The 26,028-nt window shown below is 45.8% G+C and overlaps 1 protein-coding gene across 10 annotated transcripts in view; it reads right to left on the bottom strand.

Moving 5' to 3' along the window:
• The window catches only part of Pcnt (pericentrin), a 107,257-nt gene that overhangs the window by 22,354 nt on the left and 58,875 nt on the right, over window positions 1-26,028 (bottom strand). For 5 of the 10 annotated variants that reach the window (XM_028874268.2, XM_028874269.2, XM_028874270.2 and 2 more), the window contains 12 exons: window positions 25,034-25,204; window positions 19,822-20,685; window positions 17,651-17,830; window positions 15,475-16,158; window positions 14,181-14,277; window positions 13,757-13,917; window positions 12,194-12,358; window positions 10,224-10,391; window positions 8,385-8,577; window positions 7,268-7,490; window positions 6,947-7,097; window positions 2,133-2,813 (listed from right to left, as the gene is read on the bottom strand). In XM_028874268.2, coding sequence (XP_028730101.1) covers window positions 2,133-2,813; window positions 6,947-7,097; window positions 7,268-7,490; window positions 8,385-8,577; window positions 10,224-10,391; window positions 12,194-12,358; window positions 13,757-13,917; window positions 14,181-14,277; window positions 15,475-16,158; window positions 17,651-17,830; window positions 19,822-20,685; window positions 25,034-25,204 — 3,738 coding nt within the window. The remainder of the gene's footprint in view (window positions 1-2,132; window positions 2,814-6,946; window positions 7,098-7,267; window positions 7,491-8,384; window positions 8,578-10,223; window positions 10,392-12,193; window positions 12,359-13,756; window positions 13,918-14,180; window positions 14,278-15,474; window positions 16,159-17,650; window positions 17,831-19,821; window positions 20,686-25,033; window positions 25,205-26,028) is intronic. The other 5 variants (XM_028874273.2, XM_028874274.2, XM_037199869.1 and 2 more) reach the window with 4 other exon arrangements.

The following is a 26,028-nucleotide window of genomic DNA, read 5'->3' as shown; positions in this document are numbered from 1 at the left end:
TGATGTATGGGAACCTCTCATAGTAGAATATTAAGCACATCCCTCATGGGCATTTACAAAGCTAATGTTGTTAGTCTGATTTATTCTTCTGAACATTTAGAGACGTGCACCTTTGTTTTTAGAAACAAATGTTCCTTCTGTAACTGCTAAAGACAAAGCCACTGGTTCTGGTCTAAATAGCAAGTTCCAGGAGAGCCAGGGCTACACAGAGAGACTCTATTTCAGGGAAAATAAATAAAATAAAAGGGAGAATACTTCCCAGCACAGCCCAGAAAGGCATTGCTACTCTGATCTAAACCCAGAGATAACATAAAACTACGGGCTAATATCCCTTCTGAACACAGATGCAAACATTCTAACAAGAGAACAACAAACTGAATACAGCAGATGAACAGAATTGTTCACCACAACCAGGTGGAACTCTAACAGGAATGAACAGCTGGTCATCCGGTATAAACCAATCATTGTAATATTCTATCAGAGAGTAAAAGACAAACTTGCAGACATGAAACACTGGCAGGATACAAAAAATAAAAAACAAAACAAAACAGGGCTGGAGAGATGGCTCAGTAGTTAAGAACACTGGCTACTCTTCCAGAGGACCCGGGTTCAATGCCCAGCAACCACATGACAGCTCCCAACTGTCTACTAACTTTAGTTACAGGGGATCAGACACACTCACAGACATACAAGCAAAACACCAATGCAATCAAAATAAAAATGTAAGTCATTTAAAACAAACAAACAAACAAACACAAAACTCAGTAACTTTTCTATCAATAAAGAACTTGCCAAAAAAGAAATGGAGGGGGTGACACCTTCAAAAATGCAAAAAACAAACCCTCCCAAAACAAACAAAAACACAATAACCTAGAAATAAACATAAAGAAGGAAGTTAAAGACCTCTACAATAAAAACCTTAAGACAATGAAGAAAGACAGTAAGTGGACGTTATAAGACAGAAGAACTCTTCATGCTCATGGACTGATAGAATTGCCATTGTGGACAGTGGTCTACAGATTCAATATAATCCCCATAAAAAACCCAACGACATTCTTTACACAACTAAAAAGAAAAAAAAAATCCTAAAATTCATATGGAAGCACAAATAGTCCCGGCAACCCTTAGCAGAAAGGACAGGGCTGGAGGGGTCATAATCCCTGACCTCAGACTACACTGCAGAGCCACAGTTACAAACCAGACAGTGTGATCACATGAAAGGAGCCTCTGCGGTCAGAGGCTGTAACAGAGCAGAGAACACAGCTAGAGAATGGAGGGAAGACCTGCCAACCACACACAGGCAGGGATTAACATCTAGAACTAATAAAGAACTGCAAAAATTATACAGTGAAAAATACTTCACTCTTCACAAGCACAGAAATGGAACCAGCCTAGACATACATCAACAGAGGAATGGATACATAAAATGTGTTCCACATACACAACAGAATTGTACAGTCATGAAGAAAAATGAAATGCAGAAACTGAAATGGATGAAACTGGATTTCATTATATTAAGTGAAATAAGCCACACTGAGAAAAATTTAAGTTTTATAGACATGGCTGTGTGTGTATATACATGTATGTATGTATATGTAAGTGTCTAAGAAACTAAAAGTGGGACCACAAAAGGAGAGGAAGAGATATTAAAGGAGGCGAGTAAAGAAGATAATGGGATGCATGTGCTATGAAAGCAGACTGTGTATGGGGGGGACACCCTTAGGGGGTTAAAGAACCAACCAGAGCGGCAGAGCTGTGAAGGACAATGAACAAGAACAAAATATAATGAATGACCCACGTGATAAAAATAGCAGGATGACACTCATTATTTTGTATGCTAACCTAAAAATTTTGAAAATTAAAAAACAAAATAAATAAAAAAAAAGAACGAGAGAGACCATTTTCAAATTCAAGACTTGCAGGGCACCCAAAGAGCCCAGCACTACTTAGAACAACAGAGCAATCACACTTCTAACTCCAAAGCCTGTCACAAAGCTAGAGTGAGCCACACGGCATCGTGTCAGCATAAAGAGGAACGGAGGGAGGCCAGGAGTAAGTCCCAGTGACCTGTCATGACCTCCCGTCATTTAGGACCTGTAAAGACTTATGATCTGCTGGAGGATTGCTCTCACCAGCTTCTCCTTGTCTTTCTGCAACTTCTTCTTTTCCACGTCTGCTCGGCTTGACCTCCTCTCCATCCTCCTTGCATCCTTGCGTCCTTCTTGCTCTTTCACTCTTGTGGATAACTGTTCTAATTCTGCCTGTAACCAAGTTGATTTCTCCCTCTCTCTCTCCAGACAGTATCCCAGCTCCTGTTTGTGGGTCTGCAAGGCATCCATGGCTGATCTCAGGTCGCCACTTACCTCCTTCTCTTTCCTGAGCTCTACACAGCGCTCCTGGGCCTGAGATTCCAGTTGCTGCTGTATGTGTGCAGCCTGTTTCTGCACCTTCTCAAGCATGGTTTCCAGCTCCAGTGCACGAGCCTTCTCTGCTTTGAGCTTCCGCAATAAGGCATGCTGCACTTGTGTCTCCTGGCGGGCACAGGCCTCCTGTGCGTTGCGGCTCAGCTGCTCCGTCAAGAGCCGCTCATGCTGTAAGGCCTCTGAAAGCTCTAGGGAGCGGCTCCTCTCAGCCTCTAGGCTCTTCTGCAGCTCACAAAGCTGGCCCTTCTCCTGGGCCAGCAAGGCTTCGCAGCGGGAGGACTCGATCTGCAGCTCCTTCTGCAGGTTGTCCTTGGCCGCACGCTCGTGTTTTAAAGCAACACACAGCTGGTTATTTTGAGCACGCTGCTTCTCCAAAGACATTTTTAACTCCTATGTTGATGAAGAAAACAAGATTGTGACAATAAATACCAAGAGGAAAAGGATCTAGATGGTTTTCTTATTTACACTTTCATTCATAAACCAGAACTTTCCAAAGTTATCCTATGGGTAAATCCATGCACAGGACTGCATAAATGAAATACTGTGTGGAAGAAGTACTGAGTAAGTAAGCACGTGCACACATCTCGATCAAGAGGGGCCCCTTTCTCCCTTTCTTAGAAATTCCCAAACGCCAGGATGCTCAAAGACACACCTGCCATGTGTTGTTTAAAGTCATACACCGTAGCAGAAGACTGAGCTATGGGACACCTGCTGAACCTGTGGCTCACAGACCCCACATGCTTAACACTTATCTGCTCTGTGGACCTTAGACACTGTGCATCACCCAGATAGCCACAAGGAGGTTGTGTGACACTGGATACATCAGCCACACTCCAGAGCTGGCATCATTCTCAGAAGTAGCGGACCAAAACAAATTGGACTCCATTTTTTTGTGTGCGTGTGCTTTTCTTTTAAGAGAAAGAACATGATGATGGGTAAGGGGGAAAAAATCTAATCAAAACATATTGTATGAAATACTCAAAAATTAAATTAAAACACTTTAAAAACTAAGTAAAAATCAATGGAAATGCTCAAAGACCATAGCTAGGAGCAATCAACAATTAACAAGGTATCACAGATATCCACCTCTGCCACTTCCAGGTGCTTTTTACTTAAAATACAGCCTTGGTCCTACTTCCAGTGTCCTGGCCTAATCTGGCCACCCCTGCCTGAGCAGCAAGCTATTTCTAGGATTCTACCAGGAGCTGCCTTATCTGCCACCACCCAGAGGTCCCTTCTACACCGCCTCCTCTCCACCAGGAAGGTCTCACACATCCTTCTCTAGGGTCTAGCCCAGCGAGTCTCTTTCAACCTCTCTACAAACTATTTCTCTCCAGCCTGCCAGGGATACCCCAGGTCCCACCTACAACGCCCTGAACTAGTCTGACTACCCTGCATGGTCACCAACCTCTAGGCTTCTGATAGGGCCCCATTCCCAAACCCCTTCCATACCACATCCAACCTTTCTACCCAGCTAGATCTACCCCACACTCCAAGGTTAGACCAGGAGGCACATCCTGTACACCAGCCCAGTCCGACTCTACTTCACTCAAGCCATCTCCGACCTCTAGGCCCAGTGCTCACATGTCCTCCCTTCTGCCCCAACCTGCTTTGTCCACATCAGACTTAGAGCTGACAAGTCCACAGGCCCAGATCTCATCATAGCAATAACAACATGAAAGATCAGGCCAACACCTCCTCTCCAAACCCACCAGAAATGGAGAGATGAGAATTATCTGGATGAACCCCAGAACACAGACTTTAAAAGACAAGCATTAACTTCTTAAAAGAATTCCAAGAGTTTAGAGAAGACACAATTCAGTGAAATGAAGAAGAACTTGAGAAGAAATGCCTGAGCGACACCCAGGAAAACACAAACCTAAGGCTGGTGGGAATGTAGACAATCCAGGACTTGAGAAAGGAATTCAATGAGGGGACACAAACACTGAAGAGGACCCAGGCCGAAATAAAGATGGAATTGGAAAACCCAATAAACTCAACTTGAAAACTGGTCCAGCCACTATGAAAAACAGTGTGGCAAAGTCTCAAAAGGCTAAAAATAATCCTAGCACATGACCCAGCTACCCCACTCTGTGACATATGCCCACAGGACTCAACATCCCACTCCACATATACTGTTCAGGCACATTCACGGCTGCTATATTAACAATAGCCAGGAAATGGGAACAACCTAAATGTCCTTCAATTGACTAACAGATAATGAAAATGTGGTACAGCTACACTATGAAATACTATGCAGCTGTAAAGAAGGATGAAATCCACTTTGTAGGTATAGATGGACCCAGAAAAGACCATACATATTGAAGTAACAAGAACCACAACTCACAGGTTCTTTTTCATCTGAAACTCCTAGCTCCAAATAGCCAGAGGTGAGCACACACCCAGGAGTAACTTCAGAAACCAGCAAAGGAAAGGGGATCACGCTGGGGGGTGAAGGGGGAGAGTGGAACAGGATGCTATAAGGATCTGACAGGGAAATGGGGGGGGGCGGCTCTAATTATGAAGGGGAAGGGAGAAAGTACAGAAGGAAGGTGAAACACAGAAAGGATGTCTAGAAAGTTATAAGGAATCAAACTACTATCTACCAAAAAACCCAAAGAAACAAATGAAAAACCTCTTATACATGTACGTCTGTATGTAAATATCCATAGACAGTTTAAACAAAATTTTCTCACTTGGGTTGACAATACTCCCTTCAATAGCCAATGACTAGCTCACAAAAAACCCAACACCAGGCATGACAAGCCCTTTTTTGAGTTGTTGGTCAGAGTGCTAGCTAGCTTATGTCAACTTGACACAAGCTAAAGCCATCTGAGAGAGGAGGGAATCTCAACTGGGAAAATGCTTCCTTAAGATTAGGCCTGTAGACAAGCCCATAGGGCATTTTCTTAATTAGTGATTGATGTGGGAGGGTCCAGACCACTGTGGGTGGTGTCACCCCGGGCTAATGGTCCCAGGTGCTATAAGAAAGCAGGCTGAGCAAGCCATGAGAAGCAAGCTAACAGAAGCAATCCTCCATGGCCTCTACCTCCTACCTCCAGGTGCCTGCCATGGCTTTGAGTTTCTGCTATGGCTTCCTTCGAAGATGAATATGGATGTGTACGCCAAACAAACCATTTCCTCCCCCAAGTTGCTTTTTGGTCATGGTGTTTCACCACAGCAATAGTAACCCTAACTAAGACAGTCAGGGTTGTCCAAGAGACTCCCAAACATTACAGGCTATTGCTATAGCCCTTGGTTGTCCCTAAAGGGACAAAGGTAAGTTCCTATTGCTAAAACACCATGCACTGCAGACACATGGCCCAGAGGCCACTGACTGGAACTGACCTGAATGTCTCCTCCTCGAGGACTGGCTTCACCATTCAGAAGGTACCATGCCAGCCTCCAAAGGAGGGAAGCAACAGACAGCCCTAGCCAGCTATGGTGACTATGAAGCACAATGATAACCAGTCTGGCACACTAACTCCAAGGGTGCAGCATTGGCACCAAAAGCTTTCTTCTAATTGGACTTAGACCCACTCACAAAGGGAAATCATGCCTGGTACTGGAAACCGAGCCAATAACCCAGGACTGGTGAAGTCATGGATCTTGGAGGAGAATCTATACGCACTACTTTATTTATCAGCATAACCCTCAACTATGCTCTAAATATGTCCTTCTACCCACAGGTAAGTGTAGCCTTCACCTCTCAAGGAAACTTCCATTTCAACGGATGGAGACCATTGCAGAAAACAATCACAATGCAGAGCTGTGGAATCCAGTCCCAATGGATACGTCTATAAAACAACTCCCACATCTAAGGCTCAGGAAACATCGGGTAAGAGGGGGCAGAAAGATTGTAAGAGCCAGAGATCAGAGTTTACTGTGAGACGGTGTCTCTGAGCAATCTCAGAAGCTATCAGCATGACTGAAGAAGTCTCACCAACATGATTACCTGAACGTGAGCTGAGCAAGGACAACAACAGATGTGCCAAAGTGGATAGATAGGGAAAGACCCTGAGGCCCCAACCCTACATAAAGAACGACAGGCAACTAAGGAATGCCGAGAGGCGGAAAAAGCTTTCCCCATGGAACTTAACTGGTTTTCCAATACCAAATGGCCAGCCCTAAAAACATCCATACAAGTAACAGTACACAGACTGAACAGATTGAATTGAGACCACGGATTTGAAAGAGAGAAAACTGGGCTATATGGGAGGGTTTCAATGGAAGGGAACAGGGAAATGACATAAATTTTATCATAATCTCAAAAATAAATAAATAAATATCAAGGGCAGTGGTGGCACACGCCTTTAATCCCAGCACTCGGGAGGCAGAGGCAGGCGGATCTCTGTGAGTTCGAGGCCAGCCTGGTCTACAGAGCGAGATCCAGGACAGATACCAAAACTACACAGAGAAACTCTGTCTTGAAAAACCAAAAATAAATAAATAACAATACAGCCTTATTTTGTCTTAAATTCCTGTCAGCTGTGGCGCCATAAAGCCGGTCAGGAAGCAGTCACCTCCAGGGCCCTGGAGCTCTGGCCCTCCCTCTGCAGGTGCCGCAGCTGCTGCTCCTCCTGCTGAGCCTGCAGGGCTCGCTCCTTTCCTCGCTCACACTCCAGCTCCTCGAGTACAACCTTCAGCTCATTCTCCTTCCCGTCCAGCATGGCTCTGGAAGGAAAACAACGGGTAGCAACCAGCCCTGTGTAAGGGGAACGTTCTGGCAGGGACCCCTCTCCTTAGTCTCGCATCTAAACCCCACAGCTCCCACAGCACCGGCCAGCCGAAGCAGACGAAGTTCCACTGTGTGACTTCTACCCAGTCACACCACATGGCCATACCTGAGCCGCAGGACCTCCTGCTGCACCTGGTCCAGGGACTCCAACAGCCTTGTGTTTTCCTGCTTGCACGCATGCAGCTCCGATTTCAGATCCTGTACTGCACTCTGTTCCACCATCAGGAGCTTGCGGACATCACTCGCCTTCTCTTGTTCTTGGTTCAAGGTTTTCTGTAAGTCATGGGCTATGCACTTTTCCTGCTCAACTTTGTATGCCAATAGTTCAACTGAGAAAGATGAAAACATTAGAAAACATTAGTCAGCATTAGCCAGAAGTCCATAATGCACCACAGGAACCAAGTTAAACTCTACATGATGGTGATATGGTGGAGATGGGTTCCTGGGAGGGAGAAATGGTATTTCTGTGAACTGGAAGCCACTGTGTCTAAGGGAGCCAGAGCCACTCAGAGACACATGCCTTTGTCTTCTGAGCCCATTTTTTCCTTAGGTACTAATCTCCTGGTCAGGACATGTCCCTGAGACCTACAGCACCAGCCAACCTCACACACACACCTACAACAGAGACAAGTCGAGGCCCACATGGCTTCACTGTAAAATTCTCCCAGAACTCAGGAAGAAACTAGCCTGGTTCTGCAGAGTCCTCTGAAACACAGAAGGGAACACAGGTTCTTACAAGGCCAGTGCTTTGTCAACACGAGAATCAAAGGAGTCCAAGACTGCAGACCAGGACGCATGTAAACAGACAAAACATTGAGTACAGCCCAGACATGCACATGCACACGACCCAGCACCAGGATGATTACTTGAAAGAAGCCAAACAAAATCAGAGATACTGACCCACACAAAAGGGTAAACAATTGAAAGTCAGGAAGGTTGTCAGGCTAAGGCCTGAGCAATACAATGGCTAGAGAGGAGATGTTTCGTTTGTTCACAGATGCTGTCTATAAAAAATTCCTTAACAACATCTATTAATTGTGAAAACCTACATACACCAAGATCGGAATTCCACTGAGAGATCTCAAGTCTCAAACACTTGCACCCACTCAGGGCCACTGGGCCTTTGCGTCTGAGGGCCTGGCAATCCCCCTTGCCTAAAGCATCCCTGAGTAGAGTGGAAGGGCAGGTGAGGGTGAGCTGCACGAAGTGACAGCGGCCCCCACCTTGTCTTCGTAGCTGGTGCTCCCGCTGGCTCCCACGGGCCTCTGTGCTCGTCAGTGCTGCACACAACTGCTGCAGCTTCTCTTGGTTCTGCAGGTGTGTCATGCGGAGCTGAGCGCGCAGAGCCTGAATCTCAGACAGCAGGCTGCTCCTGTCCGGCAGACAGAGTTCTCCCTGGACCTTCTGCAGGTCTCCCTAGACCATGGGGAAGAACAGATGAGGTGCAAATGCCAGATGACAAACACCCAGGCTAGGAGGAAGCCAGGCACGTCTCATCCTGCATGGCTCCATCCTTTCAAACCCAAGCTTCCAGCGCTGTTGTTAACAAATCTGACGACCATGTAAGGGTGTAACAGGTGCACAGTGGCCCGGGGCCTCACCGCCAAGCCCCTTTCCTGACCATCCTGGACCCAGTGTAGTGCTGCATCAGCACCTCAACTTCAAGTCTAGACTTCTCATCTGGAGGCAGTGACACAAACAGGATGTCTAGAGTCTTACCATGCTAATGTCCTCTGGCCCATGAGCAGCGTGCTTAGCAATGCAGGCGAGCCCAGAGAGCCTGTTTTATTTTTATTTTTTTTTATTATTATTATTATTATTATTATTATTATTATTATTATTATTATTATTATTTTATGGTCAGTTATGTCCAGGGGAGAAAGACCAAGGGAAAAATCCACCAAGCACATTAGTGCCAACTGTTACAGGATATTTGATCATACTGTGAACTCTGAAATTGTGTTATTTATTGGAAAAACCTCCTTCTAGCTATGGTGTGGCCCAGCCCCAGCACACACTTTTGAATCCAAGAATTTTCTGCTTGAATATTGTAAAGAGGATCAACCACAGGTCAAGAGGTGGAGCAAACAACCAGTTGACAGGAAGTGAAGAAGGAAAAGGCAATAGCGAGTAAGAGGGAGTCAGGAGGACGGACACTGAGTTGGAGGAGTCTTTTCCTGGGATGTTGGGGAAGAGGAAGGTGCTTTCCCCACCTGAGCTAGCAGGATTTCACCCCAGCATCAGGCTCCCAAGTCTTTATTGGTAAAACTATTGAGATTTTGTCAAGAACCACACTTACACGTGAAAGCATATTACACAGGGTTTGTTTCCTCAGCCAGTGGTCACCACATTCCAAAGTTTAGAAAAACATGTAAACCAAAATTTTTTAAAGAAAAATTTGGGCACCTCCCCTGCCGCCTTATACCCTCCAGAAGGTGGTCAATTGTGGTTGATATATTGATATATATTTATTAGGATATACAATATATTGATATATTGATATATTGATATATTGTGTATCCTAATAAACTTATCTGAAGGTCAGAGAACAGAGCAGCCACTAGACAGACATAGAGGTCAGAAAATGGTGGCACACACACCTTTAATCCTATCACTTGGAAGGCAGAGATTGTTTGGATTTCTGTGAGTTCAAGGCCACACTAGGAACAGAACCAGGTGAGGTGGCACACATCTTTAATCCCAGCACCTGAGATTTCGTGTCTTTGCTTGGGAAAGACACACGCTTCTAATCCCAGAAGTGATGGCAGGAAGCAGAAAGGTATATAAGGTGGGAGGACCAGGAACTTGAGGCTTTTTAAGCTTTTGGGCTTTTGAGCAGCAGTTCAGCTGAGATCCATTCGGGTAAGGACTTAGAGGCTTCCAGTTTGAGAAAACAAGACAGGCTGAGAAGTTGGCAAGGTAAGGTTAGTTGTGGCTTGTTCTGTTTCTTGATCTTTCAGCGTTCACCCCAATACCTGGCTCCAGGTTTGTTTTTGATTAATATGACCTTTTAAGATCTGTGCTGCAGTTATTCAAAGCCTAGATTCAAGGCTGCTGCTCACCTGCTCTTGAACAACCCTCTCCAGCTTCTTAAATAGGGCGTTATAATCCCCTAGGCCTAAGTCATAGGCTCTCGGCTGCAGCTCAGCATTCTCCTGCTCCCTGGCAAACACTTCTTGTATGGCCCGCAAAAGCTCCTCATTCCTCGGAAGTTGTGCTTCCGAAGACTCCTGTCAATGAGAAACAAGAGACTCAGTGCTGGGCTGGGGTGCAGGCTCCGTGGCAGAGGCTTGCCCACATGCAAGGCGCCTGCTTTAAACTCTCATCCCGCCACACACACAGTCCCTGTGCTCTCACCAGTGTGCACAGCAAGTGCTAAAAACTGACCATGTTTACCATGGCAGCTGAGTAGATGGAGAGTAGCAGAAACCAGACTGCCCAGCATAACTCAGGGTGTGAGAGGCAACGCTTTCCCCAAAATCCAGACACCAGATCTCTAAAAGCACAGCCCCTGGTAAGCTGACAACTCACCAGGGGAGACCACTGTGGTCTCTGAATGAAAAGGGTCCCCAGAGACCTCTTAGGGAGTGGCGTTACTTGAAAGGATTAGGGTATTCGGCCCTGTTGGAGTAGGCGTGGCCTTGGTGAGGAAGGATGTGGGGGCTTGGCTATGAGGTTCCAAATGTCCAAGTCAGACCCAGTGGCTCTTTCTCTTCCTGCCTGCTGGTCTAGATGTAGAATCCTAGGCTCCTTCTCCAGCACCATGCCTGCCTGTGGGTCACCAACTTCCCACCATGACAATGATGGACTGAACCTCTGAAGCGGTGAGCCAGCCCCAAATAAGTGTTTTCCTTTACAAGAGTTTCTGTGGTCATGATCTCTCTTCACAGGAATAGAAACCCTAACTAAAACAACCATACACCCAAGAATATTTAGGCGGAGAAAATTTGTCTTGAAGGATAAACACACACACACACACACAGTTGGGTATGTAGGAAAGAAAGGTAGGCTGAATCTCAAAAAGAGTTGGGATGGGGTGAAAATGATCAAAACGTATAAAATTCCCAAATAATAACAATGAAATCTTAACACTGGTGTTGGTGACTGGAGGGATGGCTCGGCAGTAAAGTGCAGCGGACGCTCTTCCACAGGACTCACACGGCAGCTCCTAACTGTCTAACTCCAGCACTACTGGATCCAACACCTTTTCTGGCCTCTGTGGGCAGGAGGCACACATGCAGTGTACTGACATACATGCAGACAAAATACTCATGCGTGCAAAATAAATTAATTTAAAAAATACTGATAATTGGGGGCAAGCAAGATGGCTCCCCAGGCAAAGGCTCTTGTGGCCAGTCCTGATGACGTAAGTTCAATCCTCAGGAAACACACGGGAGAAGGAGAAAATCGACTCCCACATACACTCTGACCTCCACACAGATGATGTGGCACCCCTCCCCACATAATAAATGGGTTTTTTTTTGTCTTGTTTTGAATACTGGCAGAAGTAGTGAAGTGAGATAGAGCAAAACCTGGGTGGAGTGGTTTGAATGTGGCGTTGTTTGGGGAGGTGCAGGAGGTGTGGCGGCCTTGCTGGGGACAGGCTTTGAGTAAAAAGCTTTACCCACCTACAGTTTACTTCCTGCTCCATGCCTGTGGTTGAGACCTGAGCTCTCAGTTGCCTGCTCCTGCCACCCCCTGCTGCTTCCCCTCCATAAAGGACTCTTATCCCTCTGGAACCTTCCTCTGGAGCATGCCTTGCTTACTGTACTTGATCACAGCTACAGACACATGACTCACGTAACGGGCCCTCTTTCCTTGTCTTCCTGCTGCTGTACCTGCGGGGCCCTGGTCTGGAAAGGCCCAGAGCTACATGGAGCTGCCCTGTTGGGTTATTTTGTGCTTCCTGGGGCTATGGCCAGGAGCAGGTAGCTGATCAAAGACATGCGGCACAACCACGCTCTGAGCAGGTCCGAGGCCTGTATGTAGTTCTGCCGCTAGACTTCTCACTTCTGAACCAGCAATTCCCTACCTTCTCTCCTCTGTTAGCTGTCACCTCCAGAAGGGCTTGCCTGTCCCTTGGAAGGCCGTCCAGGGGGTCATGTGGTTCACCCTTGCTCAGCGAATTCGGGAGGTCCTGGCTCTCTGACAAGGCCAATATCTGATGGCTCTCATCAAACACCAACTGCAGCAAAGCCTACAGCAGGAGATACACATTGAGAAGAGGGGACATGTCAGCCCAAACCCGTCATCCACACACGGAACCACCACCACCTCAACTCGTGAACCTAAGTTAAAAAATTATTTTATTGTTAGGTTGCTTAAACAGAAAACACTAAAAAACTCTCACAAAGAAATAGAACACAGATCAGTTATTCCAATTTCCGTGTGTGTGTGTGTGTGTGTGTGTGTGTGTGTGTGTGTGTGTGTGTGTGTCCGTCCCACACATGTGTGTATAGAGACCAGAGGTTGATGTCAAGTGTGTTCTCAATCACTCCTCCCCTTACAATTCAGAACAGAACCTCTGAACCTCTCCCGGAACCTGGAGCTCAGCAGGAATGTCAGCTACACTGGCTGGCCTGCGAACCCCAGGGACCTCCTATCACTGACTACCCACTGCTGAGATGACAGGAAAATGGTGCCCTGCCCTGGTTTAAGTGAGTGTGAGGGTCACCTTCAGACCCTCCTGCCACTGTGGAATTTCTGAATAATGCCCCCAGTCCCTTGGTTTCCATTCTGAAAGCAATTGTTTTATTATAATATAATTCCAGAATTCTTAATAACATTAAACTGGTGGCATTTACTGGTGAGACTAGAGAGCTGGCTCAGCCGTTGCGAGTGCTGGTTGATCTACTGGAAGACACGGGTTCAATTCCCAGGACCCACAGGGCACCTCACAACCCTCTGCAACTTTAACCCCAGGGGGGTCTGACACCCTCTTTTGGCCACCATGGACAAGAGGCACACAGGTGGCGTACAAACAACATGCAGGCAGCTTACAGTCGTCTAGAATAGGACATGATGCCCTCTTCTGGCATGCAAAACACCATCACAGAAACAATTGAATCAGTTAAGTGTGATGGCTCAATGTACAATCTCAGCATTAGACAGGTTAAGTTAGAGGCCAGACTAGACTACGCAGAGACCATGTTACAAAAAACAAAAACAAAACCATTGTTTTGGGATACTATTATTTGACTACGACACCGTACTAGCATGATACCACTTACTGACCTAGCCATGTTGACCCAAATGGCAAACCTGTTCAATGGTAGCAAGCAGCATCTCTCTCTAAAGAAAATAGTACTCTTCCCCAGAGTACAGACACAAGGACAAGCCAGTTCTTAGACCCTAAAAGTAAGACGCTCCAAGGCCCCTACTTCGGGGGACACCACCACCTGTGGGACTGGCATAGGCCCACAGAAGATGGCCTTCAGGTGGGACTCCTGGTACTGTGGTGCCTCAGGCTGAGTGTGCCCACCAGTGGGCTAAGGCTGACCTGGATAGGTATAGGTGTAGGCTAGCCTAGGAAGGGCAGGTTTTCCATCTCGCCGTGGGCTGACAATGCTCTGGGACAGCAGCTCTTGGACCTTACCTTCATGTGCTTTGCGTGGATTTCCTTCTCCTTCATTGCTCCTGGTGACTGGACGAACCTTCTAGAGAAAGGAAGAGCAGCAGCAGCCGCAAGATCGGTGGTGGGAGTCTCGGCTCCTTCTGAGCCCAAAGTCAGCATCAGAGCACTGTTTGGGCCATGGTCTAGGAGCACATAGGGTCAGGAGCTGAAGCCACAACATCCATTTCCAACTACAGTTACAGCACTCACACCACATAAAACACCTATGCGCACCAGGCAAAGGCACTAAACAACTTTCATAAAACACAACAGAGGAAGAGGAGGAAGAAAACCTTATTTTGCACATTTGATATGTTGTCTGTGACTTAAACTTGAACCTCAGGGTTATCTCAGCTCCTTACACACACGTACGCACAATAAGAAAAGAAAAAGACGACTGACTCACTTTTTCCACTCCCATCACTTCTTGCTGATTCATGAGAGGATGTTAACAATTCTTGAGAATCAAAAGATGTTACGATAAAGTCTTCGACATCCTTCTCCTATTCAGAAAGGCAGATTTTTAGATGGTCACAAAACAGTAAATAACAACAGATGGAAACGTCCTAAAGTCAGAACACAAAGAGCCAGCTTCCCAGAGAACCCAGCTCAAAACATTCAAAACATGCAAACATGTTGGACATGCTGGAACACGTGCTGCCAGCAACTCAATCAGCACTGGGACGTTTTTAAGGGATGAAGAATTGGCTCAGTGAGTAAAGGTCACACTTGCAGCCTGAGTGTGAACCGTGGGCCCACATGGTAAAAAGAGAAAACATTTCTCACAAGATGTTCTCTGACCTCTATGTGCCACACATAAACACACACACATAAACACAATAAATAAAACGTAATTTAAAAAAACTTTAAAAAATAATTTTTATAAGTAGCCACTAGCAAATACCCCAGATTCTTAAAATTTGAGCATAAATGATAGCATATGGGTATCTTAGATAACATGTATCCCCCTAAAGTATTTTCATCTAAAAATACCTCAAAATGGAAAAATGTAATCAAACTAAAAAATAATAAATTGAAGTGTTCTTAAAATGAATCAGTATCACATGTATAGCCATGCATTAAGCACCTGGAATATTACTATAAACAAATAAATCTAGAGCTGCGGCTCTGGAGTAGTGTGTGTGAGTTCCCATCTCCAGCATCCACATGAAAACCCAGGTAGGGTGGAATAGATCTATAATCTCAGCATTTGGAAGTAGAGACAGGAAGGTTCCTGCGGCTTGCTGGCCAGCCAGTCTAGCCCAAACAGAATGTTCTGGTTCGGTGAGAGACACCGTATCAAAATAAGGTAGAAAGCAAATGTGGTGAGGAAACCATGACATTGACCTCTGGGCTCCACATTCACGCATACACACAAAACCTAAAACATTTCAGATAATGAGTCCTTTTGTAAATTACACCAGAACGTGTATGACTGTGCTACTCAGAATCAACATGAGTTAGGACACACCCCGTAAATTTCTGAGCATGACAACCCTCATGTTTCAGATATGACTAAAATGATCTAAATGTCCCTACAAACAGTCAGATGTAGGACTGGTTTCTTCTGGAAAACCAGGCTCCTCAGCAACTATGAGGCACCTACAGCCAGATGAGCCAATAATAGACTTGCTGTGATGCATGGCTACGAAAACAGACCACCCACAAAGGCTACAACAGGAGTGTGGGGAGACACCTACCGTAGCCGGCCTCTCCACATGGTGGTTCTCAGCCGAAGGAGCCAGCCCCCACAGCGGGGCCTGTCCTGTGGCTGACTTGCCCGGGTAACAAAGCAGCCCTGACGCATCGGCCAGCAGCAGTGAGTCTGTCCAGTCTTGGGAGGAGGTGTCCACACTGTGCAGGCTCACTGGACCAGTGCGGGGGGTCAGAGGGAGGCTGTGCTGGGGCTCGAGGCTTGAGTCCTTCCGGAGGACCTCAGGGGAGCTCCAGGAAGACAGGTCCAGGGCCCTCACTGGGTCCTTCTGGGGCTCAGCCTCCTCTGTGTCGAGGGAGTCACCGTGTACACTGATTTGTGAAGAAAGAGGTCCGCCTTGTGGTGTTAACGTTTCTTGAGTGGGAAAACTTGGCATTTCAATTTGGGCCAACAAGTCCTGATTTTTAATAGCATCAATGACATCCCACGTGGTTCTAGCAGTATTAAATTCATCAACAGGAGGTGATACATTGCTTCCTTCATCATTATGACAATTATTACTTGAACCATTTTCTGACAGGTGTGGCTGATGTAACTTAGGATTTTCTAAGCTGGTGTCCCTGGAGGCCATGGAATGCACCAAGTGGTTCAGTTTCTCCTGCAGCTGTTTCATCTGGACTATGAGGTTGGCACTGCCCAGCTGACCATCTTCCAGCTGCTTTTCCTTAGCCTAGGAGTGAAGAGAATATGCAAAGTGAAGCGACCGAGTTACAACACCATTATTTCTCTGGTGTTTCTGAACTATTTTCAGACAATGAGCACCTATGGGTAGGATCCATGGTGAACCCTCCAGACACTTAAGATGTCAAGTTTATTTAATGTCATGAAAAACAGAATTAAAATTTAAGTTTTTTGTTTTGTTTTTGCCTAAAAGACAAGCATCATAACCAAGGACTGTGATGATTTACTAAGGACTCCAGGTCTTGTCCTTTTTTTCTTTTTCTTTCATTTTGACTGGAGGAAAAGGGACTGAACGTGGAGTTTCCTTGTCAGCACGCACCTGGCACTGTCTGTGGCGCCACAGAGCTGAGCCACCTTACAGTCACACAGACGAGGCACCGTAAGAGCACAGGGAGAGTCTGCTGTAGCAAGCTGGTAAGAGCTTCTGCACAGTGTTCCCTGAGTGTTCCCAGGACTCTTGAGGCGGATACAAACATCTCTCAGAATCACAGCCCAGGCCCAGGTTCTGCTCTTAGCCTGGGTCCAGCTAACTGTGGACCTGTAAACCTTTCATGCTCTAGGACACAGGCAGGAGTGGTCAAGAGTTCTGGGCTCCGGCTTCCAGCAACGTACACAGCACTCCCGTCAGAGGCACCGTCACAGTCTTCAAGGTTTCCAGGGCCACATATGAGAACAACCAGCTTTAGGAGTCACTTGAGTCCTACCAGTGGCTAAGGAGTCATGGCCTGTTTTGTAAGCATCCGTGAGTAGGCCTCGGGTACCACTCACCAGGAAGACCTTGTTCTAAGAGAGGGATTGATGGTGACATACACTACATGTCTAGGACAGGGAGCAGCCCCTCTACCTGAAGGCAGATCCGGGGCGAGGGCTGCTGGACACACAGGGCCTGGCAAGCACTGCCACCTGCTTCCTCATTGAACCCTGAAACAATCCCAGGTTCCCCCAAGGGACCCTTCTTTCCCAAAGTAGAAACTGACCTTTCATAGAGTAAAAAAGATATTTCATACTCATGTATAAAATTAAGTAAATCTTAAAAAAAAAAAAAAAAAAAAAAAAAAAGAAAGCAGGGGGAGGAACAAGACTCAAAATCAAATTTCAAGACTTTCAAAGTTGGAGAGACACTGGCAGGGACAATGGAAATAGATCATGGTAAAAATCTCAAGGATGAAGGTGGGGCAATGTGATCTTCACAGGAACAAAACATACCTGCCCAGACTGCAGGAAACGTGTGTCTTTAAATAAAGCTTGTAAGAGACTTCAGAATGAACAAGGAGTATTAGCATTAATAGGACGTATGGACTCAGAGGAGGTTCCACACTAGACGGATGTAGTCCATGGGATTACTCTTACTTCGGCTAAGTAACCCTCTGTGGTGACGCACCCCCATGTGCTGAGCCTAGCCCAACAGAGGGCGGGCAGGCAGGCCCAGTGCACCTTGCCCCAAGCCAGCAATCACCAATACCTCCAATAAGCCCACGCACCTGCGTCCCTTCAAGCACCTCGCTGTCATCCTCCATGCTCAAGTGCATTGCGTTTTTCACTAAAAGCATCTCTGCCTCCAGCCGCCTCTGGAAGACGGCGAGCACTGCCATCACACTTTCGGCCTTGGGGAGACGGGCATCCTTTAGTGTCACAAGGACTTTGGCAGACTGTAGATCATCCTTGACCAGAGGAAACACAGAGAGCTTCCTAAGCTCGGGCTGGGTTAGTCAGGGACTGTTCCTCAGACCCCGAGCACCAGTGCCACACAGCAACAGCGGAGGCACCAAAGGCAAAATGCTGCTGCTGCTGCTGCTCACTACCAAAGCTGGGCAGCAGGCACATCAGGCTGAGGGCTCAGCTAGGAGGACGTCTGTGGTAGGAGCCACAGAGTAGAGGGGTGGGTGGGTGGGGGGGCGCCGAGCCGGCAGATGGAAGCAGTCAGGCAGCTAATCCAGAAAGTTCTACTCAAAGTCAAACTGGAACATTTTTTTTTTCTTTCTCTCCTTTTTTTGTTTTTTGTTTTTTTGAGACAGGGCTTCTCAATGTAGACCTGGTGATCCTGGAACTCATTCTGTAGACCAGGCTGGCCTCGAATGTGGAGATCTGCCTGCCTCTGCCTCCCCAGTGCTGGGACTAAAGGCATGCACCACCATTTAAAAGGTAGCTTGAGAGGCTGAAGAGATGGCTCAGCAGTTGAGAGCACTGGCTGATCTTCCAGAGGTCCTGAATTCAATTCCCAGCAACCACATGGTGGCTCATAATCATCTCTAGTGGGATCTGTTGCCCTCTTCTGGCATACAGGCATACATGCATATAGAGCACTCATGTATAAAATAAGTAAATCTTAAAAAAGTAAAAGAAAGAAAGAAAGGAAGGAAGAAAGAAAGGAAGGAAGAAAGAAGAAAGAAAGAAAAAAGAGAGAAAGAAAGGAAGGAAGGAAGGAAGGAAGGAAGGAAGGAAGGAAGAAAGGAAGAAAGAAGAAAGAGAAGAAAGGAAGAAAGAAAGAAAAGAAAGAGAAAGGAGAGAAAGAGAAAGAAACAAAGAAAGAAGAAAGGAAAAGAAAAGAACAAAGAGGATGTCAGTGGTATAGGCAGAGCAATAGCCAAGGTCCTCGGACTGGCCTTGGTTCCTTCTACCAGTGTCCTGAGCACTCTGTGTGTTGAAGTGTTCATTTAAAAAAATAATAGCCAGGCGGTGGTGTCGCACACCTTTAATCCCAGCACTCGGGAGGCAGAGCCAGGCGGATCTCTGTGAGTTCGAGGCCAGCCTGGTCTCCAAAGCGAGTTCCAGGAAAGGCGTAAAGCTACACAGAGAAACCCTGTCTCGAAAATAAATAAATAAATAAAAAAAATAAAAATAATAAATAGGGCTAGAGAGAGGCTCAGAGGTTAAGAGCACTGGCTGCTCTTCCAGAGGTCCTGAGTTCAATTCCCAGCACCGACATGGTGGCTCACAACCATCTGTAATGAGATCTGGTGCCCTCTTCTGGCCTGCAGGCATATATGTGGACAGAACAGTGTATATGTAATAAATAAATCTTTATAAAAATAGATAGGTGAGAGAGAGAGAGAGAGAGAGAGAGAGAGAGAGAGAGAGAGAGAGAGAGGAGAAGAAGAAGAAGAAGAAGAAGAAGAAGAAGAAGAAGAAGAAGAAGAAGAAGAAGAAGAAGAAGACGACAACAGACAGACAGACAAAAGGTGGCTTGGGTAGGGCATTCTGTTCCAAAATAAAATGAGCTTAAAATGGTGTTCATGGGGTAGGAATATTAAAAACGAACCATTTGATTGGAGCACAAAAAAAACCATGAAATTAATACCAAGAGACCTCTGTATCACTATACACAGCACCCAAAACTTTAAAAGAACTGCTTTAAAAAGCTTAAGTGACTTAAAGTGCTAACAATTTTAAAGCTTCACAAAATGATGGCCCCAGTATGACTCACTAGGGGAACCGATGGGCCCAAACTCCAGGCTCTCCTCTGCTCTGTCAGGAGCCACTAATGGCAGCAGCCCGGTGTCCAGAATAGAAAGGAGTCGTCATTCAAAAGACTGAAGCACTGGGGGACGAGGACGGCAACCTAGCATCCCCGCCTGACTCAGGGCACCCCACCCCCACCTCCACCTCAGAAACAGAAGGCTACCTGCTGTAGCCCCCAATGACCGAGGCCTACCTGTGGAGCTGAGCTGTGGGGTGCCAAGGCCAGCCCCATGCTGACATCGTCCTGTTCCAACTGACCACCATGTTCAGTCTGTGCGTCCGCACAAGGGCATGAGCAGCCGACAGATGCTACCTGAGCCTGCTGCTGGTCCAACTCCACCTGGCACCTCAGGAAACGCCGGTGCAGCACTTGTAGCTGGTGGCTGAGGCCAGCACACTGCCTTCGCAGCTGCTGTAGCTCAGGAGGCTCATCTGGGGTGGCAAAGGTCTGCTGTTCCAGAGCATGACAGAACTGTGTCAAAGCCAAAAGGATGTTCTCCAGCTCAAGGGAATGGCTGACTTTCCACTTGTTCATGGTGTCGATTTCTAAATCTCTCTGCACAATGATTGCTTCCTTTGCCTTCAGGGTAGCTTCAAACTCTTGGATCCGAGAGGCCATGTCTTCAAGCTCAGCCTCTCTGAGGGCCACACAGCGTTCCAGTTCAGCCAGGCGTATTGCAGCAGCCTCCTCTGCATCTTGTAGACGCTGTTGCAGCGCCTCCAGGGCTTGGCTGTGTCCATGGGCCTGGTCTGCCAGAAGCTGGCCAAAGACCTCCTTGGCTGCCTGTGCAGCTTCCAGCTCGTTTCGTAGTGCCTGTCCACGCTGGCCTTCTGCATGGAGGCAGGACAGCTCATTGTGGAGATTGCTAGCCTGGTGATCACTGAGTTCGTGTACCTTGGGCCCCATGAGGGTCAGCTCACTCTGCAGCTTCTCAATGACTTCATGGAGCTGCTCAATTTCTTCCGCTTTATCCTTCTGCAATTGTTCTTGATTTTCCTGCAAATTTTCGATGATGGCTTTCAGCTCTTCAATCTCAGAGTTTCTACTGTGCACACCCTAAAGAAGAAGCACATGTCATAGGTAGAAGCACAGAGACAGGAGTAAACCAGCACTAGCCTCCGGTAGCTTTGCAGTCTGAACACACTACACCACTCTGCAGGTACAGAGAAAAGATGCCCACCAACCTCAGCACAGCTCAACAGGTTCCCTACCCTAAAGCTCTGGGTTTGAACTCAGAAACTCTAACTCTGGTTTCTCTTCAGCTAAGGGAAGCTTTTTACACTTCTGTGCCTACTTCTGAGACTGACACACCTCCTACTACACTCACGAGACACCGTACCCACCCTGTTAACCGTGAACTCACTTGTAGGAGTTTCCTGAAACTGCATTTAGACTCTGGGTGTCATGCTAACAACTGAGGTGAGAACACAGGCCAGGTTTTGCAGTGATGAGCTGAATGAAGCACCCCCTCCCTCCCCGGCCCGAGTGAGCACTGAGTACACAGCAGCCAGCTCTAACACTGCTGACTGTATGGCACGAAAGAGAGCACTCCCACTGTGCTGGTCAACTTATCCCCAATAACTTTAAAAGAACTTAGATATGAAATAGCTTCTTAAACCCTCAAAAACAGTGAATGGCTCAACTCGATTCTCTGAAGATACCATAACATGCAATGACCAAAACCACAAAAATCCTAACCAATTTGTGTTCTAACAATTTTCAAACAATGTCTCATATTTTGCTTCCAAAATGTCAAGGATCCAATAACAATATATGGCCTCACTAGCTCTCCTTCATAGTTCAAACACAAATACAAACCAGGCCTATAAAACAAATGAAACAAAGAAAAGCCAATGGGAATAGCAGTGTACACCTCTAATTCTAGGACTTGGGAGGCAGAGGACAGCATGGTTGACATAGTGAGGTCTAAAAAAAACCCCAAAAACAAAAAAACCCAAAACCAACCAAGCAAAAAACAATGGCTCCTCCACCATTCCTTCCCCAACCCACTCCCCCACCAAAAAAAGCCTACCGATTTTTGGTTTTGGTTTGGATGGGGCCAGTTGTACACCGCATACAGTGTGCAACATGAATGTCATACTATACAGTTAGCAAGCAAATCCTGCAAAAGAAAAGACCCTCTGTGGTGGTCTGAATAAGAATGGCCCCCACAGACTCACGTTTCAATGTCTGGTGCCAATTTGTAGAATTGTTTGGGAAGGATCAGGAGGTATGACCTTGTTGGAGGAAGGATGTCACTGGGGGCAGGCTTGGAGCTTACAAGTCCATGCCATTCCCAGCTGGCTCTCTCTGCCCGCTGCTTGTGCATCAAAGCGAAAGCTCTCAGCTACTGCTCTAGCACCATGCCTGCCTGCCTGCCGCCACGCTCCTGCCATAATGGTCATGGACTCTGACGCGCTGATACTGTGAACCCCAAATAAATGCTTTCTTCTAAAAGTCGCTTTAGTCATGATGCCTTATCACAGCAATAGAAAAGTAACTAAGACACCCTCTCATGCACATAAAGCTCTATCCTGCTTGCCTTTTCTGTGTACTGCACATAGACATAGACCAATAAAAGATTTTTAAGGATGATTCTGAGCATGTCCCACCCCCCCAAAAAAAAAGCAAAACCATATGCATGGCTTAAATTATCCACATCATGAAAAATATACAGTGTATTTGTAATTAGAACACTAGGCAAAGAGAAAATAGGGCAGACAAAAAAAAAAACCCTCAAGGAAGAATGGCTCTAATTTCTCAATAGGAAATTAATTTTACTTGTTCTATAACTAGTAAGGAAATGGAAAGAAAAGCAGCTTCACTGAAAAATTCTACTTCACAGCTGGGCGTGATGATGCACATCTTTTAATCCTAGGCAGAGGTGAGTAAAGCTCTTTGAGTTCAAGGCCAGCCTGGTCTCAATAGTGGGCTCCAGCATAGCCAGGACTACACAGAAAGATCTTGTCTCAAAAACAAATAACAACAAAACAAAACATAAACAAAAATTCCACTTCACATTTAAGGATTAATACCACCAATCATGGACTATCTTTTCCAGAAAATAGAAAAGGAGGAAAAAATTCAATCAAAGAGGTCAAAAGAAGGCTAATATCCCTGGTGGAGACAGATGGATAACTTCAGAAAATGTCTGCACATAGAGGCATGCACCATAAGCAGATGAGTATACTCTTGGGATGTGAGCCTGATTCCATGCTTGAAAATGTCACCATGCAGTCCACTATGTTAACAGGCTAACGGAGAAAAATGACATGATTGTATCGACTCAAAGAAATATTGAAAAGATACCATTTCTGAAACTCTCTTACACACAAAAACCTGGTGACAATCACATTTGGAACTGACCAACTACTAAAACCATGTTGGAACTATGGAAATGTGTGTGCAAGCTGGGAGTCTCTTCCATGCCTGAGCAGTACTCTTAGTGCAGAAGAACTCATGAGTACCAACTCCTATGCAGAAAGTCCAAAAGTAAGGAAAATTACAATGTTCTCTTTTTATACATTAAAAGAGACTGAAACAAGAGTTATTAACGCAGATTTACAGATATGTAGTAATAAAGGATCAGCTAATAGAGTTACTAATCAAAGATTATAGAGTCACTTATGCCAACAAGTTTGACAACTTCAACAAAATATATTTCTTTAAAAATACAACATACCAAAACTATCACAAGATAAAGCAGAAATCCAACCTGTATTTCAACTAAAGATATTAAATTATCAAAAATCTCCCCCAAATTAGCTAAGGATGGTAGTATATCTCTCTAATCCCAGCATTTATTAGACAAAGGCAAGCAGATCTCTTGAATTCAAGGCCAGCCAGGGCTTTAAAAAAAAAATCTAAACTGCACAAATTAAATGACCTTCAATGGCCTTTATTATTAAGACAAAGAAGAAATCACATCACATTAAACACTTTCAGAAGAAAATGGGGAAGATTTATTATTTTATTCATGTGTATGTGTATACACCGCATGTGAGTGAATACCTGCATGAAGGTGCTATTAGATCCACTCGATCTGATCAAGTTACAGGCAATTGTGAACCAATTGACACATGTTCCACATCTTTGTGAGGCCTGGGCACAAACCTACTTACCAGTGTCTTCACAGAATGATTCACATTGGCACAAATACTAGCCACTGATACAATGAAGGTGGTACAAACACCACCTACCGGTGATTCTGTAATATTCACTCACAGTCATGTAAACACTACCCACCACTGTCCCTACACAGCCCATTTACAGCAAGCAGCACAACCCCGTCAGTGCCTCTCTGTTACAGTTCACTGTGATACCCGCGCCCTGGAATTAGAAGACAAATAGCATGATCAGAGCTCTCCCACTGCTAGTTATGCTTCCTCTCCATGCGGTTTCTGCCAGAGAGCAGCTCTTCTGCTTCTGCAGCAAAGTTGGTTTTTCTCCAATGTAAATGAGGAAGACGACAGGATTTCTGGTTTTTTCACTCATCAGTGGAAAGGGTGTGCCTATAAGGCCCAAGTGATGCTTTCTCTCTCCTAATAATTACCCCAGGGATGGACGAGCCTTCCCCTAAATGCAGAACATCAAGACTTGTGCACACCTTATGAAAACATAAGGGGAGCTGGGGCAGGCCACTGGCTCTCCACTCAGAACCTAAGAAAGCCGTTCCAACCAGCACTCAGAGCAGAGCCCTTTAGCTCTCTGCTACACGGGTTCCCTCTTCTACTTTGGAGGGAAGGCTTGGAGGTTCTGTGCGGTGGCCTCAGCACTTACACAACCAACACACATTATGTCTCCAGGTAGATCCCTCTCAGTTTACCTTTAAGCCCACCTTGTCCTCGTCAGTCCTTGGAGGCTGTGTTCAGCAACACCGTTCTGTTCTGTATATCTGTATATGTTTAAGTTCAGATGGAGTATTTCTTCAGTCTCACTAAGCCATCTGTGGGGTGTTGTTGTTGTTTTCCAACACAGGGTTTCTCTGGGTAGCCCTAGCTGGCCTAGAACTCACTCTATAGACCAGGGTGGCCTTGAACTCAAAAGATCTGCCTGCCTCCTGGGTGCTGGGATTAAAGGCATGCCACCACACCAGCTATTGAGTCATCTTTGATCTTTTCTAGCTGTTCTTTCAAGTCCAAACCCTTTCATCTAAGTGAAGAAGTGTTGGAAATTATCTAATAGTGTAACTGATTCAATAATTATTAAAGTAATTTTGGAAGATCTCAAAGAAAAGGTATTATTATCGTCTAATGACATAAATTTCATGAGGTTACAAAGCATATACTTTGGTCACAATGCTGCTACCTGCTTTTGGATGGCCAACCTTTATGCAGGAGTGCTCAGGTCCATGATGGGACATGGGAATGCAGTTGGGCAGTCCTATACAGCTCATGCTACTTACCTCATTCTCATGCTGCAGGAGTGTCCTCTCTGTTACCCCTGCTGGGCTTTCAGGATCCCTAGAAGAGCCGCCCTGAGGAAGTATAGGACACCCGGCTTCATCCAGCCTACACTGTGATACAGGTGGTAGCAGTAAGTCACTCGCATGCTCTTGCTTTAGTACCTCTTTATCCTATTGGGGGTGCGAAGAGAATGGATATTTATTTTAGGAAACAATTAAGGAATCAGGGACCTAAAGAATCAATTGTCATAAAGATCTAAGCCATACTGCGAAATCCTGCAGAAGTGGGTCCGTCTGCACATCCCTGCACTCAGTGATCTCCAGACCACGTTTGCTGGACAGAACCTCCCCAAGCTCGTGCTAGATCCACCAGGTGAGGAAAGCCAGAGGAGTGCCTCTGACTCTACTGTGAGAGGTTCCTAGTAATCACCGAACAGAGTGCTAAGTGTCCGCCGGGCTAGTACCAATCTTAAAAATGCTAGGAAAGTGACAAAAATAGGACATGCTGGACAACATATCCAAATGCTGACCACTAATGCATGCAAGTTTCCAAGGGGTAAGAGATGGCTCAGCGGGTTTGATTCCCACCATCCATATGGCAGCTCACAACTGTCTATAATTCCGGTTCCAGGGGATCCAAGCATTGGCTCTCTTCTGGCCCTCGAGAACACTACATGTATGTGGTGTACAGACGTACATGTAGGCAAAACACCCATACACATAAAACACCGCAGTAATATTTTTTAAAAGAAGAGTTTGAGAGAAATTTACTGTAGTATAAATGCTCACAAAATATTAGGGAATAATATTTCTTTTTCTTTCAAAGGTCATGTTTTTGACTGTTCATTGATCCATATGTATCAGATCAGTGACATTTTCAAGATATATGTAATAAAATTTGAACAATGACATAGGATAAAAAAATACAGAAAGTATAGCATGCATGCATATCTTCCAAGGAATACATTTCATCTGCATATTTGGTACCATCATAG

Source organism: Peromyscus leucopus, chromosome 16_21 (assembly GCF_004664715.2).
Source record: "Peromyscus leucopus breed LL Stock chromosome 16_21, UCI_PerLeu_2.1, whole genome shotgun sequence".
Taxonomy (NCBI): Eukaryota; Metazoa; Chordata; class Mammalia; order Rodentia; family Cricetidae; genus Peromyscus; species Peromyscus leucopus.
Note: the sequence above shows the minus strand (reverse complement) of the source record. Positions and strands in the feature narration are given on the sequence as shown.